The sequence below is a fragment of the Cyprinus carpio genome, chromosome B6 (genome assembly GCF_018340385.1).
Source record: "Cyprinus carpio isolate SPL01 chromosome B6, ASM1834038v1, whole genome shotgun sequence".
NCBI classification, from domain to species: Eukaryota; Metazoa; Chordata; class Actinopteri; order Cypriniformes; family Cyprinidae; genus Cyprinus; species Cyprinus carpio.
The window spans coordinates 12,765,898-12,793,802 of NC_056602.1; the positions used below are offsets into that span (position 1 = coordinate 12,765,898).

At 38.6% G+C, this 27,905-nt stretch overlaps 1 protein-coding gene across 2 annotated transcripts; it reads left to right on the plus strand.

Annotated features, from left to right (window-relative positions):
- Positions 1-27,905, plus strand: cacng5a (calcium channel, voltage-dependent, gamma subunit 5a). 2 transcript variants are annotated; one of them, XM_042725747.1, is made up of 7 exons: positions 1-208; positions 14,952-15,190; positions 18,406-18,447; positions 19,670-19,756; positions 22,902-23,042; positions 24,624-24,769; positions 26,576-27,905. In XM_042725747.1, exons 2-7 carry the CDS (start codon positions 14,995-14,997, stop codon positions 26,831-26,833), a joined length of 870 nt encoding a protein of 289 aa, XP_042581681.1. In that variant the 5' UTR covers positions 1-208; positions 14,952-14,994; the 3' UTR covers positions 26,834-27,905. The 2 variants fall into 2 exon arrangements, with proteins under 2 accessions (XP_042581681.1, XP_042581680.1); XM_042725746.1 differs by having other exon boundaries at positions 14,967-15,190.

Sequence of the window (27,905 nt, forward strand, 5' to 3'; positions counted from 1 at the left end):
GTGCGGAAAGAGGGAGAGAGATGTTAGAGCATCACCAACATTAAGCCCAGCATGATGTGAGACGCTTCTCAAGTTCTCACCCTAAACATGTGTGACGGGTTTTAGAGGTTCGACTTCAGCAAACCTCCCTGCAATGAGATAACGGCTGTTCAACATTTGCGTGAGAAGAACTGAAGAACGCGCGCTAGAAAGACACGTCTCAGCGCAGGTATGTGAAACTAGGCTACTCTGTTGTGTGCGTTGTGTATTATAGCACTGGTTAATATTGGAGTTCATGTGCAGATTTAAAGTGCTGTAACATTTCATAAGACTCGTTCAGATACCACTAAACATCATTGTTATCCACATTTTCTTGTTAAAATTCTCACTGTATCAGAAACCTTTTCCCATGGATTTTATGTGTTGCATGATTTTGCCAATGCTGTTTTTGTCAATGAACGCAAATGGTGGAGAAGTTGGATTACTGACGTTCTGTGCCGTGTCATAGTCATAGTAGCCTACAAAACATATTGCAGGACCTTGAAGACAAACAACACCTTGCCGAGCAGCCAGGCTAATAAATACAACAAATACACGTTAAATAGTTTACTGTCAGTACAGGGAGAACTTGATTATTTGATTTTGTTACTTATTATTATATATATTTAAGTTAAAATAAGTAGTCTGTATGTTATAGAAAAATATACGTATGGCTGCCACAGCCCTCAGATAAGTGCTGTCGTTGAAAGCGGGTTCACAGCTTCAGTACCAAGGACAGTTTCTGTCTCTCTGGGAGCCTCGGAAGTGGGCTAATAGTTTGCTGTCATTCCGAATTTCGCTGCGTGGATTTTTTTCCCTCTCAGCTTTACGCTCCAATGTTATATATATATATATATATATATATATATATATATACTGCAACATGCTGTCTCACATAATTATTCGTTACTCTAGCATTTTTAGTGTAGCTTACAATAACCGTAGCGTGTATTGTATCGTACAGCCAGAGCAGTATGGGGCGCCAATTTACCAGTAACCTGTGCTTATCTAATGTACCTCCATGGATTGTAATAAGAGGCTAGACTCTTGTTCTGTCAGGTTTACTTTTGTAGCTTTGTCGTGGTGCATTTTGTATGTATATTGCATATGCATTTATTGTTTCTGTATCAAAAATTGCATTACATTTTATATTCAGTGTATGTATATAAATGTTTACATAATTTGTAGAACACATCTGTTTGTCACCAGGGTTTCTGACTATATGGCAGCAAGAGCACATGAACAGAAATACCAAGGAAAAAAGAGAGAGAAAAAAATGGAATTTATACCAGGTGTCAGAAAACAAACACAGGTGTTGCCAAATTTAACATTCACAGACATACATGTGAGCAATATCACATCCCAGGCCCTGTCCCAAATGGCACCCTAAACCATTGCGTTCTTCCTCTGAATCCACACTTTTGTCACGTAATGCCGCTTTGACTGCCAGGTAGAAGTTTCCTGAGGAGCTCGCTTCAGTGCAGGCTCAGCAGATGTAGACATCGAGGGTGCATAGTAAAAGCTGATGAACTGGACACACTATGTTCTTATGGGCTAAAGAGACACATAAATGTGGTGGCCATTGTAAGTCAGCAAGGCCACAAGTGCACATGAAGTGTGTCATTTGGGATAGGGCTCAGTGGTGTAATATGGCTAGAGGGGATGCAGCAGCGTCACTTTCCCAGTGGTTTCGCAGCATTCAAGCTGATTATTAACAGTGGGTCCAAGCTGACCATACTTACAGCAACAAATGCAAAGTATCCAATACGTATATCAAAAATATATTGATATTGATTTACACACTAAATCCCAGCACAATATGAATTTTAATTGCTAACAGCTATTTGTTGCCGCCTGGAGCTTTCTGCTCATCATTTGCATAAAGTTATAAACACACCATGCTACTGCCACTCAGTCTTTCTATCACTCAGTAGGTGTAACCAAAGCCACTTTAAGGCAATCCTCCAAGAAAGAAAAAAACTATAACACTGCAGTATGCAGGGAATGGTTATCAGTGAAGTATAGGCTTCACTACACAGAATAAACTGCTTTTGTGGGAAACCATCTTATCATTTAGTGAATCAAAAGACTATTGGCTAAACTTCAACATGCTTGCCATTAAACACTGGCTGTGTCTGAAAACTGAAAAATGCTGCCTCTGGAAGACACGTTAAAAGGCAGGAATTTATTGTTACTGTTGCTTCATGTCCTTTTTCTAAGATGCCTTCATCTGATCAATTTTTTAAGCCAGCATATGTATTTTTCACTGCCTTTGATATACCACAAATCTGTGGATTCAATTCCGAGACAGTTGAGCTAAAAAAATATATAATAATAAATATGGCATCTGAAAATTGTGCTTGGTGGTCAACATTTTTCACTTTTCATGTCATTTCTAGCATGGAAATAGTATTGTACTCATTAAATATTTGTTAAACGAAAGCTCTTCCTATTTTGTTGTAGATAATTAAACAATTATACTGCCTCAGAGGTATGTCTGAAATCAGTTTTTTGAGGTACCTTCATGCACAAATGCTGCCTACAAAGTTTTTGCCTGATAGTTAGGCAAAGCTGCATAAGCTTTCAGGAGAAGCATTCATTTTTGATTGATCTATTTTTAGAGTTTACACTGTTTTATAAGGGTAGTCTCTGAAAAGTTCGCTACAGATAAGATTCAGTTTAGGGCACTCATTTATTTCAGCTGTATTCGCAAACAGTGATTGACTGTCATATAATGTCAAGGCTACAGTGTAATTGGTTATCAAGTTACATGTGATCCATGTTGACTATTAAAATTTTTCTAGTTGTAGAACAGATATTTTCTGGTGTAACCACAGTCACCTCCACCTGCTATGACATCATGTGCATACCATCTATATCAGCACAGCTTTTTTTCAGCTGTAGACACAACAAAGACCACAGAGCCATATCGCATGAATGGGAACGTGATATTGCTTTTATAAAAAAGTCAGATGGAACACATATATAAACAGTATTAGTGTTAGAGCAGGTACACTGTAGGCATTAGGTTTGTTTGTCTTCATGCAATCCTTCACAGACCAATTAGTGTATAACTAGAAATAGTGATAGTGGTGTCGAGGCAATGTCACTGTGATCTACTCACACTCAGAGTACCACTAGAGTGATTCAAATGCAGTCACTACCTAATTAAGTAAAAGTATAAAGTATTAACTGAATCAAAAATTATTGAATGAAATTGTTTGTTTTGCTACCTGAAAACATCTAAAACATTTATGCATTTTACAAATGTTGCACTTTATCCACTCCATCTGTGATAAAGTACGCAAACACCCCACAAGCGCCCCTACGGAAAGCAGAAAGTGTCATCATTTCAATGTGTGTCTATGATGACGTAATAAAATAATAGTTTGTCTTTTTAAAACCTAATGTGTATTGAGCTGGCTTGTGTGTTCCCTCTCGAGAACGGTCTCTTGACATGGCATCAGAAGTTGATGCTTTTGGGGACGCCCTTCCTTCCTAAACCTACCTGAACTCTTATAGCACAATACCAGTGAAGTTGCAACTCTCAGCCAAGACAGCAAATAGGGGCAGAGCCCCCTGCTATATAATGCGCCATCTTGGCAGCATAAGCACAGAATCTTCCTCTTTCACACGAATGCCTACTCAAGACAGCTGTGGAGAAGATGCATTTAGAGTGCACCTCTGTCCCTCATCTGCCTCTCTGAAGGCAGGTGCTTTGCTGCTGTCAAGGCCCTGCTATCTGACCGCTCACATCAGTTGTGACGGAATTCACACTTCAAGAAAGGAAACCGCCCCGGGGGTGCTCCTTCGTTGAAGCAAAAGCCTCATTCCTGACTGGAGAATACGGAGGAGGAGTTCCGTCTGAAACGTTCTCACGAAGTCCCCTTGGCGGTTGTGGGTGACTGCAAGAATGTTTATGTTGTGAGTGTTCAGAATGCAATAAAATCTGTTACACCCTCACAAAAAGAGGCTTTTTCTTCTCTTCCAGTGATAGCAGCTTCTCACACTCGGTGCTCGGCCTCGCAGCTCCCCCTTCACTCTCTGATTACAGAGGCGCGAGCCCCTTCTACGAGACGCCTGTATGCTCTTAAATGGGCAGTGTTTGTGAAATGGTGTGAATTGAATGGTATTGACCTGGAGAATGTCTGACATTCTGGATTTTTTGCATCAGTGGTTGGACGGCGGCAGTATGCCTTCCACTCTTAAGTTTTATGTTGCAGCTATCTCAGCATTTCATGCCACTATAGACATGCATTCGGTGGGCAGACACCATCTGGTGATCAGATTTTTGAGAGGTTCGAGGCTAAGACCCTCTCATCCTCCCACTGTGCCATCCTGGGATCTGGCTCTGGTGGTAGGGGTGCTGGCCCTTCTGCCCTTCGAGCTGCTTCTGTCTGTCGGATTGAGAGAGCTATCACATCAAACAGCACTGTTGCTCGCCCTTGCTTCGGTCAAGCACATGGGGGATTTATAAGCATTCTCTGCATATGCTGACTGCATTCAGTATGATTGTACCATGCACCAGGTGTTTGTAACATTATGCTCAAGCCAAGGTTGGGCAAGATGCCTAAATCGCTTTCGACACTGTTCAGAGGGCAAGTGGTGACACTTTCTGCTTTCACTCCAGAGTCAGCGACCTCTGCGAGGTTACGTGGACCGCACTGCTGAGTTTCGGCAATCTGAGCAGCTTTTTGTGTGCTTTGGAGGCAGCACCAAGGGGCAGCCGGTCTCCAAAGAATGACTATCACATTGGGTGGTAGATGCGATTGCCTTGGCCTATTCTAGCCGGGGTATGGCATGTCCTATTGGTGTCAGAGCCCATTCGACGAGGGTAATTGCCTCCTCATTTGTCGTGGACTAAGGGCTTTTTTATCAAAGACATTTGTATGGCGGCTGGTTGGTCTTTGCAGAATACCTTTGCCAGATTCTACAATTTGGACTTGTGGTCCTTAGCCTCTCAGGTCCTGTCGGTGAGTATGACCCATGATTCTACCTGCAACTGCTGGCCACTAAGTATGCAGGTGTTTCCGACTAGGTCTTATAGGTAGAAATCAGGGGCGTGGCCATTGCCGTACCCAGACTGCGTAGCTTCCCTCGTATCAGCGGAGCAAGCCTTGTGATATTCAGTGTTATCGTGTCTGTGCTCTCACGCTGTGTTGTGGAATAGGATGGGAGGGACACAACCCAGTGGTCGCTATGTGCACCGGCTCGCCTATGACTTTGTGTGCTTGGTATTGGAGCCGGCTGCAGGGAGTCACTAAAAGTGTCAGCTACTGACACCATGTCTTGTTCCCGTCTCTCAGGGAACCAAGGTTATGACAGTAACTGGATACGTTTTATGTTTTGGAAACTTCAGTTCAGTTTTTCATTACAAGTTTGTTTGTATAACATTTTTACACAGATACAAAACAGCTACACAGAAAATGCACATTTCAATGTTACAGTCAGGAAGTTTTTTGTTACTGGTCACTCAGAGATGAGTATGTCAAAGTAACTTCCATATGACAGTAAAGTAAATATATAACATTTAGATAATACAGGTTATGTGGTTAGTAAACATCATGTATTTAATTAAGCAGAAATAATGAACATATTAGACAGTGATTACAGCTTGTGGTCGTAATGGTCACAAGATATACATCAATACATCATCTTTGCTCTGTGGATCACCGGATCGGCTTTCACCGTGAATGAAGCGGAGTCCAGCCTGGGGTCGTGACATGTGTCCTTCGTCGAATCCGCCGGCCGCGCCGTTCCTCACTCAAGCCCGCAGTGTGTGACGCATTTTATGGAGGACTGTTTCCTGAACCTCCAGACTAGCCTACAATGGGTTTGTACTCAAAGGCTGTTTTATAAAGTGAGGCAGTTCCAACATTGCAAGGACATTCTGGCGCTACTGACTCACAGCCTGTAAGCACATGTTTTATATTTAAAGAATTTGCCACTGATGATTCAAAAGCGAGTTTTGAGCAGTGTAGAGTAGCGCTTGTTGTTTGTCATTTCTCCCCGATCACAAATGCAGACATGATTTAATGTTTACGCAGCGTGATACGATGTGTGAAAACACAGTATAAGTCATTGTAATCAGTTATCATGTCCCCACTGGATGCAACAAATGCCTTGTTTGTAATGGGTTTTATTGGCTTGTTTGGTCGTGCCGGGAAGGGGCATAACATTTCCGCCACACGCTTGAGGTATTCAGCCAATCACAACGCACTGGATAGCTGGCCAATCAGCATACATCTCGCTTTTCAGAACAATAAGCTTTGTAAAAATCGACACGTTTCAGAAAGGCAGGGCAAAGAGGAGCAACAATAATGTACATTATATGGACAATAATGTGCTTTATGAACCTTAAACAGCATAAACACATTGCATTACACCAAATACACAACATAATGTTCTTTTAAGCAACGTCATATGAACCCTTTAACAGCACATGTGAAATGTATTACAGGTGCATCTCAATAAATTAGAATGTCATGGAAAAGTTCATTTATTTCAGTAATTCAACTCAAATTGTGAAACTTGTGTATTAAATAAATTCAGTGCACACAGACTTAAGTAGTTTAAGTCTTTGGTTCTTTTAATTGTGATGATTTTTAATCACATTTAACAAAAACCCACCAATTCAATATCTCAACAAATTATAATACTTCATAAGACCAATAAAAAAAAAAATTAATTAAAAAAAAAAAAAACATTTTTAGTGAATTGTTTGCCTTCTGGAAAGTATGTTCATTTACTGTGCATTTACTCAATACTTGGTAGGGGCTCCTTTTGCTTTAAATACTGCCTCAATTCAGCGTTGCATGGAGGTGATCAGTTTGTGGCACTGCTGAGGTGGTATAGAAGCCCAGGTTTCTTTGACAGTGGCCTTCAGCTCATCTGCATTTTTTGGTCTCTTGTTTCTCATTTTCCTCTTGACAATTCAGTTCGTGTTATCTATGGGGTTCAGGTCTGGTGAGTTTGCTGGCCAGTCAAGCACACCAACACCATGGTCATTTAACCAACTTTTGGTGCTTTTGGCAGTGTGGGCAGGTGCCAAATCCTGCTGGAAAATGAAATCAGTATCTTCAAAAAGCTGGTCAGCAGAAGGAAGCATGAATTGCTCCAAAATTTCTTGGTAAACGGGTGCAGTGACTTTGGTTTTAAAAAACACCAACACCAGCAGATGACACTGCACCCCAAATCATCACAGACTGTGGAAACTTTACACTGGACTTCAAACAACTTGGGCTATGAGCTTTTCCACCCTTCCTCCAGACTCTAGGACCTTGGTTTCCAAATGAAATACAAAACTTGCTCTCATCTTAAAAGAGGACTTTTGACCACTGGGCAACAGTCCAGTTCTTTCACTTCTTAGTCCAGGTAAGACGCCACTGATGTTGTCTGTGGTTCAGGAGTGGCTTAACAAGAGGAATACGACAACTGTAGACAAATTCCTTGACACGTCTGTGTGTGGTATCTCTTGATGCCTTGACCCCAGCCTCACTCCATTCCTTGTGAAGTTCACTCAAATTCTTGAATTGATTTCGTTTGACAATCCTCATAAGGCTGCGGTTCTCTTGGTTGGTTGTGCATCTTTTTCTTCCACACTTTTTCCTTCCGCTCAACTTTCTGTTAACATGCTTGAATACAGCACTCTGTGAACAGCCAGCTTCTTTGGCAATGAATGTTTGTGGCTTACCCTCCTTGTGAAGGGTGTCAGTGATTGTCTTCTGGACAACTGTCAGATCAGCAGTCTTCCCCGTGATTGTGTAGCCTAGTGAACCAAACTGAGAGACCATTTTGAAGGCTCAGGAAACCTTTGCAGGTGTTTTGAGTTGATTAGCTGACTGGCATGTCACCATATTCTAATTTGTTGAGATGAGTGAATTGGTGGGTTTTTGTTAAATGTGAGCCAAAATCATCACAATTAAAAGAACCAAAGAATTAAAATACTTCAGTCTGTGTGCACTGAATTTATTTAATACACGAGTTTCACAGTTTGAGTTGAATTACTGAAATAAATTAACTTTCCATGACATTCTAATTTATTGAGTTGCACCTGTATATAAATAAACTTGACATGCCTTACAAAAGTCTAACAAACAGAAATGGGTGGTAAATAGGAAAATGGGGTGACCAGATTGCAAAACAGAATACAAAGCCAGCATGTGGCTTAAATTTACGGTCTCATGTACATCTCTCTCAATCAGCATGAATCCAAATGTTTCCATGGTTGCAATGTAACTTTAAATTGCTATTATTTCTTTTGTAAGCAAAGCTACCAAACATCTTTCATAATATTCACCTAAATCAGCATTCTCAAACAAAAAATTGGTTACACTATCACATGTGGTACTTGGCCAGGCGCGTAAAAATTGTAAAAATTGACTAGCACAGCTCTTCTACAGGCTACATTATATGAAAATGAATAAATAGCAAATTTGTTAATGATCTGTCCATCACATACTATGTGACTTTGTTACTTGCTGTTAAGTGTTATTTATTTATTTATTTATTTGTTAATAAGCCTTTTCTCATCAACTAGTCTTGAACGTTAACTATTTTAAGAGGCAGCCATAAAGAAAATATTAAGATCAGATGACACAACCTATAAAAAACAACTTGCATTTGTTCATGTTATGCTGGATATGACAGCGAGACAAAAAGGTTCCAAATGCAAGCATGTAGAAACAAACACGAGTAAGTCACAGAAGGGGAACAAAGAATGAGCTAATGAATTTATTTGACAACAAATGAGGGAAGCTATGACAACACAGAAGATAGCACAGGGAACTGAAACAGGAAGAAAGCAAAGAACAATAGGAATAGAATGCAAAATAAGATTCCTTAAACACAGATACCAAGACAAGGAACACAGACATGGATAATGACATAGTACCCCCTTTAAGGAGTGGCTTCCAGACATTCCAAAATGACAAGTCCAGGAGGGAGGTGTAGTCGAGGTGGACCAGGGGGAGGGATGGAGAACCAGGCTGTGTAGTGGAGGGTGGCATAAAGACAGAAGTGGAATAGGGAGCCAGGGTGGAGCTGGTGACCAGGGCAGAGCGAGAGACCAAGACAGAGAAGCAGGCCAGGGTAGAGCCAGAGGAGCTGACGAGCAAGGCAAAGCTGGAGACCAGGGGTAGCAGAGGGAGCAGTAAGCCAGGGTGGAGATGATGAGACCAAAGGCCCCCACAGTGGAGCAGAAGACCATCAGAGCGGACAGGACCAAAGAACCCCACAGTGAAGCAGAAGACCACCACAGCTGAGTGGACAGGACTGAAGACCTTCAGACAACCACCAGGGTGGAGCTGATGGAACTGGGGACAACCAAGCGGAGCTGATAGAACTGAGGACCACCAAAATTGAGTAGACAAAACTGAAGTACCCTTCAGCAGAGCAGACAGAGCAGAGGACCACCACAGCAGAGCTGAAAACCACCACAGTGGATCAGCCATGACAGGGCAGACTGAGAGTTCAGAGACAGCCTCTTTGGCCATGACAGGACTGGCAGAGTGTTCAGGGACAGATGTGGCTTCCTCAGGAGAATCTGGAGTGGACACTTCCAATTCAGGAGGAACCGGAGTGGACAGCACCTTGGGAGGATCTGGGGCTTCATTTATAAAATGTTGCTCAGAAACCATCTTAAATTTGATCATACAATCATCTCTCAAATATACATTCGTATGATCCATAGAATTGATGTACGCACCGAAAACGCATGTACGCCTCTCTTTCAGATGTTAAATCTATGTATTGCAAATGATCTTGAACTTGCGAGCAACTGAATGGTTTCAGCTCTCAGCCTTGTAAACGACTCCTAATTAATAGCATTAACATATAAAAGATCACCAGTCATGGTCCAAATCCTTTCATTTACAACAGCGATTTTTAATTTAATTTCCAAAAACCTGTAGTACCCAGACAAGAAAAAGTGTGTATCTGGATCAGACCCAGATGTGGCGCTAAGCACTTTTCCATGTCACAGGCAGTTTTTACCAATATGAGCATTGGCATGGATTTAGGCATACGCACACTCTAAGATCAAATCTGTGCATACACAGCTGATGACTCTAGTGTGGCATCCATGATTCCTGGAGACTCTGGCATGGTGGCCATGATGGCTGAGGACTCTTGCTGCCATTCCAGAGTCTCATCCCATTATGGCTGCTACAACGGGATAAGACTCGGAAGGAATCAGAGGAATGGAGACCATGTTATGACATGGCTCTAAGTGTCCGTCAAGTGGATTCTCTGACATGGAAGACTTTACAAACTCTAGGCTCGCAACCCTCAGTGTAGGGCAAGCTGGAATACTTGGTCAGTCAAGCTCCTTGGCCACTGGAGCTGTCTTTGTTAAATCCACTGGAAGGATTCTCTTGAAATTCCACAAGTATTTGGTCATTGTGTTCACACTGCTATTTGAGGTATCTATTGCATTTTTGGCCAAATGAGGATGCTCTTGGAACAGCCATCATTTAGAAATGTATCTTTAAACACAACTTAATTTGTTTATGAAGTGGAATAAGGGAGTGGACATCTAATGGACATCTGGTCATAAACAACAAAACTGTTTTAAATGAAATAATAATAATAATAATAATAATAATAATAATAATATAAAAACAGAAATCATAGTAAACCAGTGTTAAACAATGGTTACATTTTCAATTCAATTCAATTCAAGTTTATTTGTATAGCGCTTTTTACGATACAAATCATTGCAAAGCAACTTTACAGAAAATTAAGTTTCTACAATATTTAGGAGTAGCTTATCAGTGGTGACTGTCAGTTTATGTGCATACGGCAGAAATGTTCAGAAGAATCATGTAAATCCTATGGCAAAACAGAGAAACAAATAGAGACATAATTAGCGTAGCTGCTGTTCCAGCCAAGTAAAATTAATTAGTTTAACCCAAGCTAAAGAGTAATAATGTGCATTTGATCAGATATAACTGCAGTCCAAAATTATGAGATGCATTATTTGAATGCTTGGCCAAAGAGGTGTGTTTTTAATCTACAGTAGATTTAAACAGAGAAAGTGTGTCTGAACCCCGAATATTATCAGGAAGGCTATTCCAGAGTTTGGGAGCCAAATGTGAAAAAGATCCTTTAGTGGACTTTGCTATTCTAGGTACTATCAAAAGTCCAGTGTTTTGTGACCTTAGGGAACGTGATGGATTGTAGCGTGGTAGAAGACTAGTTAGGTTCGCAGGAGCTAAACCATTAAGGGCCTTATAAGTAAGTAATAATGTTTTGTAACTGATATGGAACTTAATAGGTAGCCAGTGCAGAGACTGTAAAAATGATCATATTTTCTTGACCTGGTAAGGACTCTAGCCGCTGCATTTTGGACTACCTGTAGCTTGTTTATTGAGGATGCAGGACAAGCACCTAGTAGTGTATTATAATAGTCCAGTCTAGAGGTCATGAATGCATGAACTAGCTTTTCTGCATCAGAAACAGGTAACATGTTTCGTAGCCACGCAATGTTTCTAAGATGGAAGAATGCTGTTTTTGTAAAATGGGAAATATGATTTTCAAAAGACAAGTTACTGTCTAATATAACACCCAGATTTTTGACAGTAGAGGAAGTAACAGTACATCCGTCTAATTGCAAATTGTAATCTACGAGATTCTGTGTAATGTTTTTTGGTCCAATAAGTAAGTACATGAGAAAAAAATAATGTACTTACACTGATAATGAGTTATGAGTCTATCATCACTGCCTCCAACATGCTGATGTCGGTGTTTAATAAAAGGCCAATTGGGGGAGGGGTGGCGATACTGACTGCTTGCAACCTGTGGGTGGGGACTGTGGGGAGGCTGTTTTGAGATTTTGCACCACAGCATGCATATTAGAGAAACAGTCCATTTGATTTGAGTTATATGTGTATTCAAAAAAGAAATAGTGACAATTTACATGATTTTCTGAACATCTCTCAACCCCCCTCTCAACCATTAGATGAAAGTATTTGCCTGTTGCATGGGTTCTATGTTTCAGACATGGTGTATGTAATACTATAAAACTTCACAATCACGGGAAGAAGGAGGCGGGAACCGGCGGACACTCAAATAAAACTTTAATAATCAAATAAACATAAAACAGCGCGACAGCCCCTCACGGGCGACTGCCGCGCACAAACAAAAACCAAACACAAAATAAAACCCAGGCTTGGTCCTCTCTCGTCCTTCAATATCGTCGCTCCTCTTTTGTATCCTTCCGATCTCCTCCGTGGGACTCGAGACCGGTGAGTGGAGCAGGTGTCGCTCCTTTCCCAATCACTCCACCGGCCTCGCTCCGTTCCCACGGCTCTCGGCCCCGCCCCACTCGTCACATACCCCCATCGCCCCTCGCAGGCCAGGGGGTACTCCCGAGACTGCACTCTACTCCCCCCCCCCCCTCCGGGGGGGACCGCTCACGTTGACCTGCGGGAACCTGGGGGTAAGGACAGACAGACGAGGCGAGAGAAAAGGAGATGGAAGGATGAGGAGTGACAGAGACGAGAGAGAGGAGAGAGGAGAAAAAAAATAAATTGTTCCGGTTCCCAGACACGGCCGCTCGGCCCTCCACCAGCTGTGTGAACTCCTCCGCGGTGCCTGGCGGCGGCACTGGACGGCCCTCGGTGGACGGTACGACACTCCTCCGCCGCCCGGTGGACGGCGGCGGCTCCTCAGGTTTCGGGCAGCCGGCAGGAGTCCCCCGTTCCCTGCTCCTCCCCATTCTTGGCGGATGGCAGCAGGCTCCGGCCACCTGGCGGCGGCACTGGATGGCTCCGCTCCCTCACGGACGGCAGCCGCCCCTCCACATCATGGGCGGCCGGCAGCGAGTTCGTCCGTCCCCGGCAACTGACTCCAGCCCACCGCCTCGAGCGTCCATGGCGCCAGACTGCTACGCCCTGCTCCATGGCACCGCGTATTCACCCCAGCGGCGAGGGATCTTCGGCAGCGCGTCCCTCCTTCATCCCGGGTTTCGGCACCAGTGTAATACTATAAAACTTCACAATCACGGGAAGAAGGAGGCGGGAACCGGCGGACACTCAAATAAAACTTTAATAATCAAATAAACATAAAACAGCGCGACAGCCCCTCACGGGCGACTGCCGCGCACAAACAAAAACCAAACACAAAATAAAACCCAGGCTTGGTCCTCTCTCGTCCTTCAGTATCGTCGCTCCTCTTTTGTATCCTTCCGATCTCCTCCGTGGGACTCGAGACCGGTGAGTGGAGCAGGTGTCGCTCCTTTCCCAATCACTCCACCGGCCTCGCTCCGTTCCCACGGCTCTCGGCCCCGCCCCACTTGTCACAGTGTAAAACTAAAACTAAACTTCATCACTTGTGGCCACAATTTCTCTAAAACTAAAATTAAAGAACACCTCAATCAAAGGTGGCCACAAATTAAAAAATCGTTGAAATTAATTCTTAATTTTGCAGCCATGTTATGTATCTTTTCCCGGCATGTCATGTGCAGGGCTACATAGTTGGCTACATGTCAGAGGAGGCTCTTAGCTATAGCTAAGGTGATTTTTTTTTTCTTTTTTCAATTATGGAACAGTAGCTTTCAATTCAAGGTTTGTAAACACTCTTGCTGTGGTATAAACAAACAACCTTCACAAACAAATTCAAAAATTATCATGAATGCTACTAGCAAGCGACAGTCATATCTGGAGGTCACAAATAGTCGAAATTTGTATTAAATTATCAAATAGGCATTAATTGGTGTTTGTTTGTGAGTGTGTGATGTACCAAGAAAAGAGATTTCAGCAGTCAATAGATGAGTAACCCCTGACCATAAAGGCCTTAATATTTACCATAAATATTCAAACAAAGTTCGTTTTCGTTCTTCAGTTGGGGGCAAAAAGAAGTTTGAAAAGGCTGAGTGACAGTATACTGTTTTTGAACATTCTGACACCCCCGCACTGCTGGAGGCGGGGATGTAGATTAATGTAAACATAACTCGCGAAGCTCGCACGTATCCCCTAAACACAAAAGCGTTGAAATTATGAAGCGTAGGCAATCTAGGTGTGAGACGGGCAAAGAAAAACAACAGCAGCAGCAGTATGGTGTAACATTTATTTGAAACACATGTATTTGGTACTTGCTACATTATATCTTTACTCTTTCCTTTCATTATTTTCATGGCTTTGGAAAACTTATCTCGGATGTTTCTCTACGTCACTTTTTGCATAACTCCGGGTCGTCGACACCAAGCTTTGTTGTAGTTTCTTTCTAGGAATTAAATGCTTTCTCTGAATCTTTAAAGTCTCTCCGCGAGCGATCATACAGGTGCGGATATTACTGTGCCAGCTCAGCTATTCAATCCTCTAGTGTATTCATGTTGCTAGTGACTAGGCCGGAGATATTGTTCTATCTTGCCTGACCTCCGTTGAATGAGAAACGAACTGGAAAAAAAAAAATTGCACGTCAAAGAAGGTGGAGTTTCAGAACACACCCACCGATTGCGTAACCGCCAAGGACCAATTGAAGCTCAAAGGTGTTTAGGAGCCAAACTTACTCCCCCAGAAAGTTTGCTTTTGTCAGCTGTTTGGAACTGCCTAAACAAACTCAAAACAAATTTTGTTTTGACCTGTTTTTGTTCGAAATGACATCATATTAGTTTGTTCTTCGATTTTGTTTGAAGTATATCGGGGTCATAATCAGGTGTCAAGGATGTAATCATAGAACTTTGAGCTACTTTTTCTTTGAGGCTTTTCACCCTAACATAACACTCTAGAAACATACCTAATGCAAATAACAATTCCTGTGTTGTTAGTGTTAGACTTGTTGTTAGACCTCTTTTGTAAGCTCTTTTAAGAATTAAGAACAATTTTCATTACATTTTAAATATGTAATACATTTTAAATATGTATTTAAAAAACTATTTGGATGTTAAATTGCAGTTTAAGGTAAGCTTTTTTTCTTACCCTCTCTCACTACAGCTCTTTTTTGTACAGCTTGTGCCCTCTGCTGCTGATGTGAAAGATGAGTTTGTGTGGCAGAAAAGCACTGACACTCCTTAGCAGTGTGTTTGCTGTGTGTAGTCTGGGGCTGCTGGGTATTGCTGTCAGCACTGACTACTGGCTCTACCTGGAAGAGGGGGTCATCCTGCCTCTAAATCAGAGCACTGAAATCCGTATGTCTCTCCATTCAGGGCTCTGGAGAGTCTGTTTTCTTGCAGGTGAGTGAGTGTCTGTGTGTCAGTATATGCACTTTCTGTGAGACACTGCCACTTGTTAGTCCTTAAGTTGTGCATACAACACCTTAGTTTATGTGTGCAACCTCGGTTCCCTGAATAGGGAGGAATGAGACGCTGCAGTACCTGTTGTTATGGGAACACCCCCAGGTTCGACGATTGTCTGAAGCCTGTATAAAACATGCCAATTTATTAGCTGTGGTGCTGACACTAGGAAGTAAGCAGTAACCAAGTAGCATGGCCAGATATGCAGCATCTCGTTCACTACTCAGGGAACCAATGTCACAAACAGTATGTAACCAAGATGTTCCTGAAAACCTTACACTTACAAACTCTACTTCACCAGTACATTAGAGGATGTTAAGGCCATCAACAGGACCACCGTAAAAGAGTCAGAAACCTCTTAGGGGCTGACCCCAGAGGTTAAAACAAAACCAATGAGCCATTCTAAGACCACAGATAAGTAGTGTTTCTATAATGAATGGAAACATGACTAAAACGCCTCATCCATCTTGTCTCATGCCTAAAACAAGAGACAAGTGAATGTCCACCCAAACAAACATTCCAAACCAGCATGTGCTCTTCAAATTGCTACCACATTCAACTTATGTGTGGATGGGGCTGTGCCCATAGAAACACGAGAACTTGCAAGAACTCCTGAACCACCCGAGTAGTAAACTGGGTCCAAATTGCAGTACTTGCACCAGGACACAAATAATCTCCACTACAGGTCAGCCTTGCCCTATGTCTGCCAAAGAGGCTCCTCCAGTAGAGACACCAGATCCCAGAACTAATCTCAGGATGGCCATTGTGGTGTCACTAACAGATGATGAACTCTGTATTCCCTTACTGTTGCCAAGACTCTAGCTTAATTGTTGGAAAGGCATATAATTGTGTGCTTGGCCACATGTGAGCTAAGTATCCAAACAGCCCAGGAGTTGGTCCACAGGTTCACTTCTCCCCTGCTGAACTGCTGCCAATTTAGACTCAGGGTGCAGCCTCCAATCTGTGGACCTCAGGCCATTCCTCAAGAGGAAATCCACTCTCAGATTTTTCAGTTCTGGAATCTACACCGCTTTAAGGGACATAAAATTGTCCTGAGGCGAAAGAAAAATGTGTCGCACCAACCTTCAAATGGGGTGCAAACTAACTCCTTCTTTGCCGATTTAGGTAGGAAACTACCATTATGTTGTCTGTCCTGATGACAACATGGCAGTTTTGAAGTATTTGAAAAAAAGGCCAGAAACAAAGCCAGCATCTCTAGGCAATTTATGTGCTATGATGGATGCCCATCCTTTCAGACTCTATAGACTGGGCTACCTCCATAAACCACTCCCCAACCTACCAGATAGGCATTTATCATAATTGCTTTGTGACAACAGACTTATCTTGCAACCCTTACCAAAAATAAGTATATTTCAAGTGTATTTTATTAAGTATACTTAAGTAAAGTTCATGTATATTTTAAGTATAATTTATATAGTAAGTATACAAATATCAGTGTACTAGTAGTATACTTGTAATTGTACTATTTATACTCCTTGGAACTAAATTGGCCCACTTTGTAGTATATAAAAGTATACTTTTAAGTATACCTTAAGTATAACAGTAGTAAACTTTGAGTACACATCTAGTTTACCTCTATGTTTGTAGTTTGTACTGCAACTATACTAAAAGTGAACTTATGGGTATACTGATAGTTTAGTAATTATATACTTGTAGCATTTTATGTACACTTTGAAGTATTGTCTCAGTAAACTACTAGTTTAGTAGTTTTATACTGCAAGTATACTCATACTTTTTCTTAGTTAATGTTACATCATACTTTAAGTATACCACTATGTTCTTATTTATTAATTTGTATTTATTTTGTTAAATGAATATCTGAACATACAAAACATCAAAAGAAAGAACAGGGTATCTGCTCGTAAAGAAAAATATTTTATTCTAGCTTCATGCATTCTTTTTTAGAAAACACTTGAATGTGGGTAAGTTTTATAAGTAAAAAATAAATAAATAAATAAATAAATAACATTTTAAACAAAATGCTGAAAAAAAGACTATTAATTGGATTCAGAATGATAATCAAAACATAGATGGAGTAAATCAACACCCCAAAGCTTGACCATCATTATTACCTCTTAATGGGTCAACATTTTATTCCATAACGTTACACAGTTTTGATGCTGTTTTATGTCTGAAGATCAAGTAAAGTATACTTAAATGTCATTTTAAGTATATTTCTGAGAAGTACACAAAGCACATTTCTGAGAAGTACATAAAATGTAGACTGAAAGTATACTTTCCTATTTTTAGTTTAAAATAAGTATACTAAAAGCACACTTGAATAAACTTCTTTTTCGTAAGGGAGAGGGGAATAGAGTCTCAACACTGACATGCTAACTCCACAGACTGTGCTAAAATCGTCCAGTCGTCAAGGTAGTTTAGCACACGGATGCTCCAGAGTCTCAGTGGAGCCAGAGCAGCAACCATGCACTTTATAAATATGCAAGGTGCTATGGCTATGGAAGTGCTGTTCTTGAAATTAGTATGCCTTGACACCAATAGCAAACCTGAGAATCTTCCTGTGTCTCTGAAAAATCTGAATGTGGAAAGAAGCATCCTTCAGATCGATTGTGACAAACCAGCTAAAGTGAGTATGGCTTGGGGAGATATTTGGGGTGATACTGAAAAGGGTTACACACAAGAAAAAATGAAGGTTAGTGGTTGTGCACATGCTAATATATCTCTTAAAGGCAATGTCCCTCTAGCTTAATTTAAATAACATGATTTGGGGCAGGGTTTCTCACCTGCCCACAGTTGTTGATGAAATATCTTGATTTTGAGAGTAACATTTGCCAGACTGAAAACTGTTAGATAACTTATACTGCACAGACTGTCAGTGATAAAATAAATATAATACATCCCTGTGTATCAGCCTGTACTTTGTGTTATCCAACCTTTAAATTCTGTTTTTGAAACAAGGAATCCTCTGTACTATCTTTGGTCTAAAATCCAGTCCTTTCACTAACTAATCTTTCAACACTGTACAGTCTTGCACAGCAGATTCTATACCTCTTCCTGTTTCACCCTGTATTGCCCTTACCTCACAAATATTATACTGGAATGTTTTATAACTTAAGTAATGGGAATTTGTAGATATACAGGCAACAAATGATTTCAATTCCTCTTCCATTTAGAGTCACCAGCCCCAGCGACAGTGTTACCAACTGGTAAATCAGGTAGGCTATCTTCCCTTCTCTCACCTCTCTCTTTCTCTCTTTCCTAAGATTTTTTTTTTTTTTTTTTGAAAGACATTTAAACTTTTGTTCACTAAGGACAATAAATTCATCAAAATGGTCAGTAAAGACATTTAAAATGTTACAGAAGATTTATATTTTAAATAAGTGCTTGATTGATGTTTTTTGGGGGGAAAAATCATGGTTTCCACAAAAAACAAAAAAAACAAACATGGTGTTGGTAATGGTGTTTCCTGATCACCAAGTCAGCATATTAAGGATCATGTGACACTGATGATTGGAGTCATGGAAATTCAGCTTTACAGTGTCACCCTAATAAATTAAATTAAAATACAAAAACAGCTATTTTACTACAGCTAATATTAAAGTTTTTACTGCATTTTTTTTAAAATCAAATTAAATGCAGTCTTGGTGAGAATAAGATACTTATTTCAAAAATATTGTTACAATTTTACAGATCCCAAACTTTCGAATGGTAATGTATTTAACTGATATAATTATTATTAAAAACACAGTAAATATTATGTTTGTCATTCTTAAAATCACATAATTCTGTTCATTAGATCTTGCAGAACATATGCTGTAAGAGTTATTCTTAATGGATTAGCATTTTGCACTGGGGTCAGATCCATATAGGTCCAAATGATTCTGGACAAGTATACGTTATTGAGTGGCCTTGTTACGAAAAACCCTACAAAGTAATACGTTTGGCCTACAAACCTTTGCACTCAGAAATGTAGCTGACATACTGATTGTGGTCCACTGGTTAAAAAAACTTATCAACAAACTGTGTGTAAATTTAGTCTAAAGCATAAAAAAAAAATGTCCACTGAATGTGTCAGGTAAACTATGGCAAATCTCACAACATAGTTGAGTTAGTTAAGTACAAGCTCATTCTTCTTCTGCTTAATAGCAGCAGTAGTAGTAGTAGCAATAATAATAATAATAATAATAATAATAACAACATGCCTTTATGTTTTAATTAATTAATGTGGGAAAGCATATTGTATCACTTTTATAATTTATACTGTTCTGTTCTATTCTATTCTATTCTATTCCTTCCATCTGTCAATATTTGGAAGTGTGTAATCTGATGACATGAATTTCTCTTTATTTAAAATGAATATGATAAATTTATGCCGTATTTTATTGTATTTTATGCTGTCATGGTAGCATTTTTCAGGGTTTTTTTTTTTTTTTTAAGGGGAGGAGAAGGGGCGCTGCTTTACAATAGAGTATGTGATGCCCATGAATGTTCAAATGATGTCAGAGTCTACGGCCAGCGTTCTGAGTGAGTGAAAGTCTCTTAAATTTGAAGTAAAAAAATGACTCTTTTGAAATAAAAATGCATCTTTCTAAATGTTGTTTAGTCACTGGCCACTATGTTACTAACAAAAATGATTGATTCTACAATAGTGGATAAAAAAAAAAACCTTGGAACAACCTCATAAACAAACTACCTTAACAACAAGTGCAAGTGTAACCCCTAGAAGACCCAAATATAGAAAAAATAAAAACTGTGAAAAAATTATTTCACCTTTTAAATGTTGTTGTAGGATGCCACTAATACAGAAATAAATGTTTTTACATTTTTTATTTTTTAGTCAGTTTTTAGTGAAATGTTGTAATATTGCAACGTTGAGCTCTTTGGGTAGCAGAATTTCAGTGATTTTACTCACTGTCTGAACAAATGTAGAGAACATCTAAAGGTTCATTTGCTGGGTGAAATGCCTCTGTAACCCCATTACAATAGTCTATATATGTATACACACTAATAATCACACAATGATATAAGTCATATCTGTATGAAACAACAACAACAAAAAAAAAACATTTATTATAAAAAGATATGTTCTGATTAAATTTACAAAACCTGATGAACTGAATGAAAGCTTTAAAATATTCTTTATGACTTGACTTTAAAACTTTCTTCTTTTGTATCACAGTCCATCTCAAAGCCACTGCTCTCATTTTGGACAGCATCAGTGATATATCATACACATATGATGAGTAGGGTGACCAAACGTGCCATTTTCCCAAGACACTTCCTGGCCAGTATTTCTATATTGCCTAAAATATCCACGTTTGGCTTTGTTTGCACTGCGCAGAACAATTGTTGTATGACAAAGTACCGTTAGAGCTCAAGAGAGCAGATGGCTTCTTGTGCTTTTGAATCGCTCTCACGGTACTTTGATGTCATAGACCGATCGGTATGCTTAGTGCTGCTTCAAGTCGAACACTAATATGTACACATATTTGCTTTGACCATTCTCTGTGGATCCCACCTTCTCATGCACCACGATTGGTCAATTACGTACAATGTCTGCATGTTATTGGTCAAACGATCAATACCTTCAATAAGTATGAAAACAGGAAACCAAAGCCAAAACCTGGATATTTTAGGCAATATAGAAATCCTGGCCAGGACGTGTCCTGGGAAAATGGCATGTTTGGTCACCCTAATGATGAGATGTCTTTCTTGGCTGGAGGCATTCTGAAAAAAAAAAAAAAAAAAAAAAAAAAAAAACACCTGATTCTTTTACAGGCTAAATTATCTTACACATACTTACACATTTTAAAAAATTCACCCATTCACAGATTTCACACATTCCACAGAATTCACACAATGCTGTCTGATAGCTTATTGTGGACTTTACTTATCATGCTAGCACTTATACCCCCCACATTCCAGAACATTGTCACCTGTCCCTCATGCAGCAAGCAGATATTTGGGCAAACAAGCAAAGGACCAGTTAAGCACATTTTATAAATGATAAGATACAGATACAAATATTGTTACACAAATACTTTCAAATTATTGAAGAAATAACTTATTCTTCAACTTGAACTTATCAATTAATAATCATAAAATATTGATTGAATCTCAAAATGGTAACAAAAAAAGACATTTAAAACTTGTGAATGTTCAAAAACAGTATGTTTCTATTAGTATTTTCTTTTTCACATGGAACAGATGAGAAGTACAGTTCATCCATGTAATGTGCAAGGTGCACAGGCAAATTTTGCTACCCCTTTAACCCAATGTTGCAAAATTACAACACTGACATAACATGCTCAAAATCTAAAATGATCAGTGCAATCAACAATACCTTAATATCTACATGATCTACACATATTAATAATCACAGAAAAATTTTCTAGGCATTTCACTTACATGAATATAGATTTATCCAGCCCAGTAAAACAAGATGATGTGCTTCAAGGCAAGTCTGCAGCTTGTGTAAGTTTATGGCCAGGTAAATAGGCCTATTTTTAAAATCTAGCACCCAATTGCATTGCGGGGCTGAAGAATAAGACCCATTAGTTGTGTAAATGTGGTCTTAGAGGGAAAACAACAACAACAACAACAACAACAACAAAACATGGGCAGCTTAATTTAAAGCGATAGTTCACCCAAAAATGAAAATCTGATATTTATCTGCTTACCCCCAGGGCATCCAAGATGTAGGTGACTTTGTTTCTTCAGTAGAACACAAAATATGTTTTTTTTTTTTTTTTTAGCTTCAGGCGTTGCAGTCTCTCAGTCTACAATGCTTGTCAATGGTCACAGAATCTATGAGAGAAAAACATGCACAGAAAAATCCAAATTAAACCCTGCAGCTCGTGACGATACATTGATGTGTAAAGACACAAAACGATCGGTCTGTGCAAGAAACTGAACTGTATTTATATCGTTTTTTACCTCTGATTCACGCTGTGAAGCGCGTTCACAAGAGTTCTAACAGTTCGGATATTCCGTGAATCAGAGGTAAAAAACTATATAAATACAGTTTTTTAATTTGTGTTCTACTGAAGAAACAAAGTGACCTACATCTTGGATGCCCTGGGGGTAAGCAGATAAACATCAAATTTTCATTTTTGGGTGAACTATCCCTTCAAGTCAAGCTAAAACTGATGTTGTAATATTACAACAGTGTGCCTACAAGGGTTAAAAGGCAATGGAGTGGTTACAATATTAATTAAATTAAATTTAGACAAACATAAGCATTTAGACAGACATATAAACGTTTGTTTGTTTGTTTTCAGTGTACCCATTTTGCAGTGTATTATGTAATGTAGTTCTTGATTTGCATATGTATATCACTGCCATTGTGTCAGAGGTCTCTAAATGGTTGAAAGATTTTCAGTTTGTCTGAATAAGAATTGATATCCAATAAAACCTCATGTTGGTCTAGTCAATTATTCACTGGCATTTAAACCCTTACATGACCCTTTCATGAACACCAAGCCTCACATGTACATTGTGATTTTGTTCTGTATGTGCCCTTTGGGGTCCACAAGAGGCCATTAGAGAATATTACAGATAATAATGTATTAATTATTATAATTTTTTTTGTCTGCTACATTAATGGTGAGAGGTTGTAGAAGTATCAGTTATCCATTATAAGTAATTATGTATTTTGTTTTGTTCACAGAAATGATCCGCTCTGCTACTCCTTTCCCGCTGGTTAGTCTATTCTTCATGTTCATTGGCTTTGTGCTGAGTAATATTGGACACATCCGCCCTCAACGCACTATTCTGGCTTTCATCTCTGGAATCTTTTTTATCCTGTCAGGTGGGTGTTCAGTGTGTGTATATATATATATATATATATAATATATATATATATATATATATATATATTATATATATATATATATAGCCAGTAAGAATGAATCATGTCATGTTGCTGAACAAAAGCATACTTCTTTATAATAAGTTTCAGAGGACAACTCTTTTCTAATGACTGAATAGATCAAAATAAGAATTAACTAATAAAAACTGATAATAAGTAAATAATAAATAATAATAAAATTGGTAATGTCTGGAAGATTAAGTGTCTACAAGAAATTGGTGAGAAATACTGTTTTTAGCTCTTAAAGTGACATTTCTCTGAAAGGCCAAATATCTTTTTCAGGCCAGTATGTATGGAGTGAGATTAGTCTCAATAATAACTCACACAAAAAAACACATTGCACACATGCATAGGCCAATTTACATGCATGATTTGATAATAAACATTGCAAGCTAGGCCTATTAACTGTAATGATTTAATGGGGGTTATGCAACAGACTTCTGTATTCTGTTAACCTGGTCTCGTCACTTCCGGTTCAAGCGTTTTGCATATGCTTCGTTAAATATGAAACATTTTTACTCAAGATGCCTTCAAAGTAGATTCCAAAGATTATCATAACCAATGTCCATCACATATGTGGAATGATATCTAAAAGGTTTTTTTTTTTTTTATTTATTTATTTTTTCACTAACATTTATATATAAAAAAAATATTTTATAAAACATCAACAATAAAAACAGCTAACTAGTTTAACTGATTATCTTAAAAGTCCATAGATATCGCTAGGACTTTTTTTATTTACTACGGCTGTTAGCACGTTCTCCGACAAGCGGAAGTGATGAGACCTGGTTTCCAGGTTTGGTCAGGTGACGTTCCACAGTTATTCCACTTCTGACAAAAGGCTCTTTATGGGGAAGTCATGGCCTAATGGTTAGAGAGTTTGATTCCTAACCCTAAGGTTGTGGGTTTGAGTCTTGGGCCTGCAATACCACGACTGAGGTTGCTTTGGTAAAATATCACTTTTAGGATTTAAGCTAGGACGTAAAGGGTATAGTTGTATTGCCACTGCTTTGGGTGTGTGTTCACTGCTGTGTGCACTTTGGATGGGTTAAATGCAGAGCACAAATTCTGAGTATGGGTCACAATACTTGGCTGTATGTCATGTCACTTTCACTTTTTTTTTTTTTTTCACTTTTTATTCAAACAATGAATAGTGAAAGTGAGCAAATAACTTTTTATAGTATCTTTACATTTTTACAGTATCTTTACATTTTACAGTATTTTTATTTTACTTTTTACATTATTTACAGTATCAACAGAGCTTTTTGAAACTCTAATTCAGTTACTATTGCATCGGACAATGATTCACTGTTTCAAAGCACTCTAATCGGATCAATATCAGGACTTCAATGTGCATATCATTTGAATCAGATCAGGATCTCTATTCATCCCTGCCTATCCTCAGTTATTTTTATCCCCCACTAGGGAGCAGAGGCAGGGATGCATAGACCAGAAGGCATTCAATCACCCAACACCCCCCCCCCCCCCCCCCACGTTATTTTCTCTTTATTTCTGATGCAGGTCTTTCCCTGGTGGTGGGTCTGGTCTTCTATATATCCAGTATTAATGATGAGATGCTAAACAGAACAAAAACGAATGAAGCTTATTTCAGTTATAAATATGGCTGGTCTTTTGCTTTTGCTGCAGTCTCCTTCCTGCTTACTGAGGTAACACGTCCACTTATCTTTGTATATTTGTGTAAATATTAAAGACAGTGGGTCTCATTCACTAGCTGTGCGAAAAATCTGTGTACATACATTTTATAATGCTTAATTTACCAATAAGTTTGAACTAAAAAATATTCTAAATTAAGTTCAAGAACTATCTATGTGCATTTGCTCCTTCAGAATCCAGACATTCTCCACGGCATTTCTGTTCAAGACTTTTTATGGAATCAGGACCATATGCAAATATGCACTATTGTTTCTCCGGTATCTCCAGTTGCCAAACAGGTCATTCATGGTTTTTGGTGCCTTTTGTGTCCCCAGTGAAGATCACATGTGATTTAAATAATAATAATAAAACAATAAAAACTTTACAGCATTTTAAACAACCAAATATCACAAATTTATGTATTCCATTTTCATGAAAAAACACATAATAATATTGATTTCATTTTTGTTTTCATAAAAAAACATAATTAAAAACCAAACTCAGAACTTACTCAGAATTACTTTTTTGATTACTTTTCTAAATTTCTAATGTTTTCACCTGTTAATCGAACTTGTAAACCAGGCTAGGTTAACCTTACTAGTACTCAAAACTGATTACTGTCAGACTTTCTATGTCCTTCATCACTTGAATTAAGATTCTAATATTTTAATTTTAAAGCACAGCCACCACAAAATCAGACTTATTTTCGGATCATTCTGAAGTTAAATACCGATTTAAAATCATAACAAGATATAGTTTAATAGCTATGATACTGTTTTTTAAATCAAAAGTAGACAGACATATAGTATGTTGATTATATTATCATCTGCTCACTGTCCTTTACTCAGCACTTGCTTGATCTCCAAGCTGTTTTTCATAAGATGCTGGCTTAACATTTAAACTCTGGAAAATCTAATTCTGCCTTCAAGAAGTAACATTCCTAAAGCACGTCATCAATGATAAAGTATTTTGGCTGTTTCCAGTAAAGTGAAAGCCATTTGTGCTGAAAGTCCAGCATTTTCTTGGATTAGTTGTGTAATACCACCAGTTTGTTCCCTGTTTTTCTAGGTTCACTGATAGGTCCAAGCTTTTTAGTGCATGCCCCAATGCCAACAGGCATTTAAGCGACTGAAAATGTACTTAATGATTCCACCCATCCTGGGACATCCAAATTTAGAACATTCCTTCATTGTGTGTACAAATGCCAGTGGGGCTGGTGTATGAAAGAAGACAAGGCACTGCGGAGGTAATAGCTTATGCAAGTGCAATCTTAATTAATCAGAGTCAAACTACTCTGAAATAGGAAGGAATGTTTAGCCATTATTAGTTTATTCTTTTGGAATTAAACAACTTTTTTAACCTCTGCAATTGTTCTAGTGAAACCACATTTGTTAGCACACCTTGTGCTTTATTTATTTATTTTACAATATTTATTTATTTTTGCGTTTTTGCTTCAAATTTCTCTGCACATGTGTTGAGGTGCGGAAAGCCCTAGCATGGAGATGGTTTGGGAGTGCTTAATGCAAATTATTTACCATTACAACATTCTGTCGTTTAGAATAAAATTAATTCATTTATACTGTAGCCGGTGCATATGTGTATACACCGGCTGTGAATATAGTGGATTTTTTTTTATTTGCTAAATTTTCCTTTGTGTATAAGTGTGAATTAGACCCAATATCTTAAACACCCAAAATAATATATATATATATATATATATATATATATATATATATATATATATATATATATATATATATATATATATATATATTAATTTCATATGCTCTTCAATCTCTCTCTATCTGTGCCACCACCAGGCAGCAGGTGTAATGTCTGTGTACCTGTTTATGAAGCGGTACACCGCAGAGGAGATGTACAGGCCACATCCAGGTTTCTACCGACCTCGCCTAAGCAACTGTTCTGACTACTCTGGTCAGTTCCTGCATCCAGATGCCAGGGCTCGTGGACGCAGCCCCTCAGACATCTCCAGTGTAGCATCCCTTCAAATGAATTCAAACTACCCTGCGCTGCTCAAGTGTCCTGACTATGATCATATGTCCTCATCACCCTGTTGAGATTGCAAATACACAATAGTGAAATCTGAGAATGAGCGAGCTCTAGCTAGTTCTTAAAGATGCTGTACTGGCATGGTTTTGCCACCTGAAATTATGTTGTGTTTGGTTAGAGAATAAACTTTATTTCCTCATCTTCGAGAGCCTCCAGTACTAATGCAGTGATTCTGAGTTTAATACATCAGTTGATGGTATCATTTTCTCTGTTATTTGTAGTTTACCACACTGATGTGTAGTTAATAGTACATCTGCCTTTTTCTTTAAAGTCAGATTTTTTTTTCACTCATTTTATTCAAACAGTCAATTGGTTTCAAATCAAAACTGCAGCTTTAGCTGAAAACAGATAGAAAAATAGAGAACTAGAAATCATGGTATAAAATAAGTATTTAAATGATTATATTTATTCATTATACTTATTAAAGCACATACTCAGTGAGAAGACACATGCAAATGTGACTCAACATTAATCTTGTTTCTGCCCTTATGCACTTTAAGAAAGTAACCATAACACAGAATTTAAATATACTGATATTTTATATTATTGTTATGTGTTGTTGTGTCTTGTGAGACTAGCTGTGGTCTTTTGATTAAGAGGCATTTTGTGTTTGATATGAATGTTAACATTATTGTAGTTTTATTGTTTTTTTTGTTTTTGTTTTTTGTTTTTTGCTAGTGCTTTAAATTCTGATCTAATCAGAAGAACGACACATCAGTGATGCAGTGATTTTTACAAGAAAATCATTCTGTTATTATTGATTGTTTCACTGTTTATATATATTGTAGAAAAAAAAATAAACGCAAGGAAAATTCTATGTATGTTTTATAGCCAATTTCTCCACCGTATGTATATATAATCCATATGTTTTTGCTATGATTTGATACAAATTATGTAATTACAATTTCCTCACTTGATAAAATGTTAAAGCAGCAGCATTTGTTTGCCTTATACAGTAGCTGACCTATTCTACTCTTACAGGTTTCAGTATAAATTGTCATCTTGCAAATACCATCAATTGCTAGTTGAATTTGTTTGATAATAAAAAGGCAGTCATAAATAAATCTGAAAATAAGAACA

Excerpts from the sequence above, each read along its gene's own strand:
- cacng5a (XM_042725747.1), top strand. The coding sequence starts at position 14,995 with ATGAGTTTGTGTGGCAGAAAAGCACTGACACTCCTTAGCAGTGTGTTT. Across the intron at positions 18,448-19,669 it reads GTTACCAACTGGTAAATCAG|GGGAGGAGAAGGGGCGCTGC; the intron begins GTAGGCTATCTT and ends TTTTTTTTTAAG. Across the intron at positions 23,043-24,623 it reads AATCTTTTTTATCCTGTCAG|GTCTTTCCCTGGTGGTGGGT; the intron begins GTGGGTGTTCAG and ends TTTCTGATGCAG.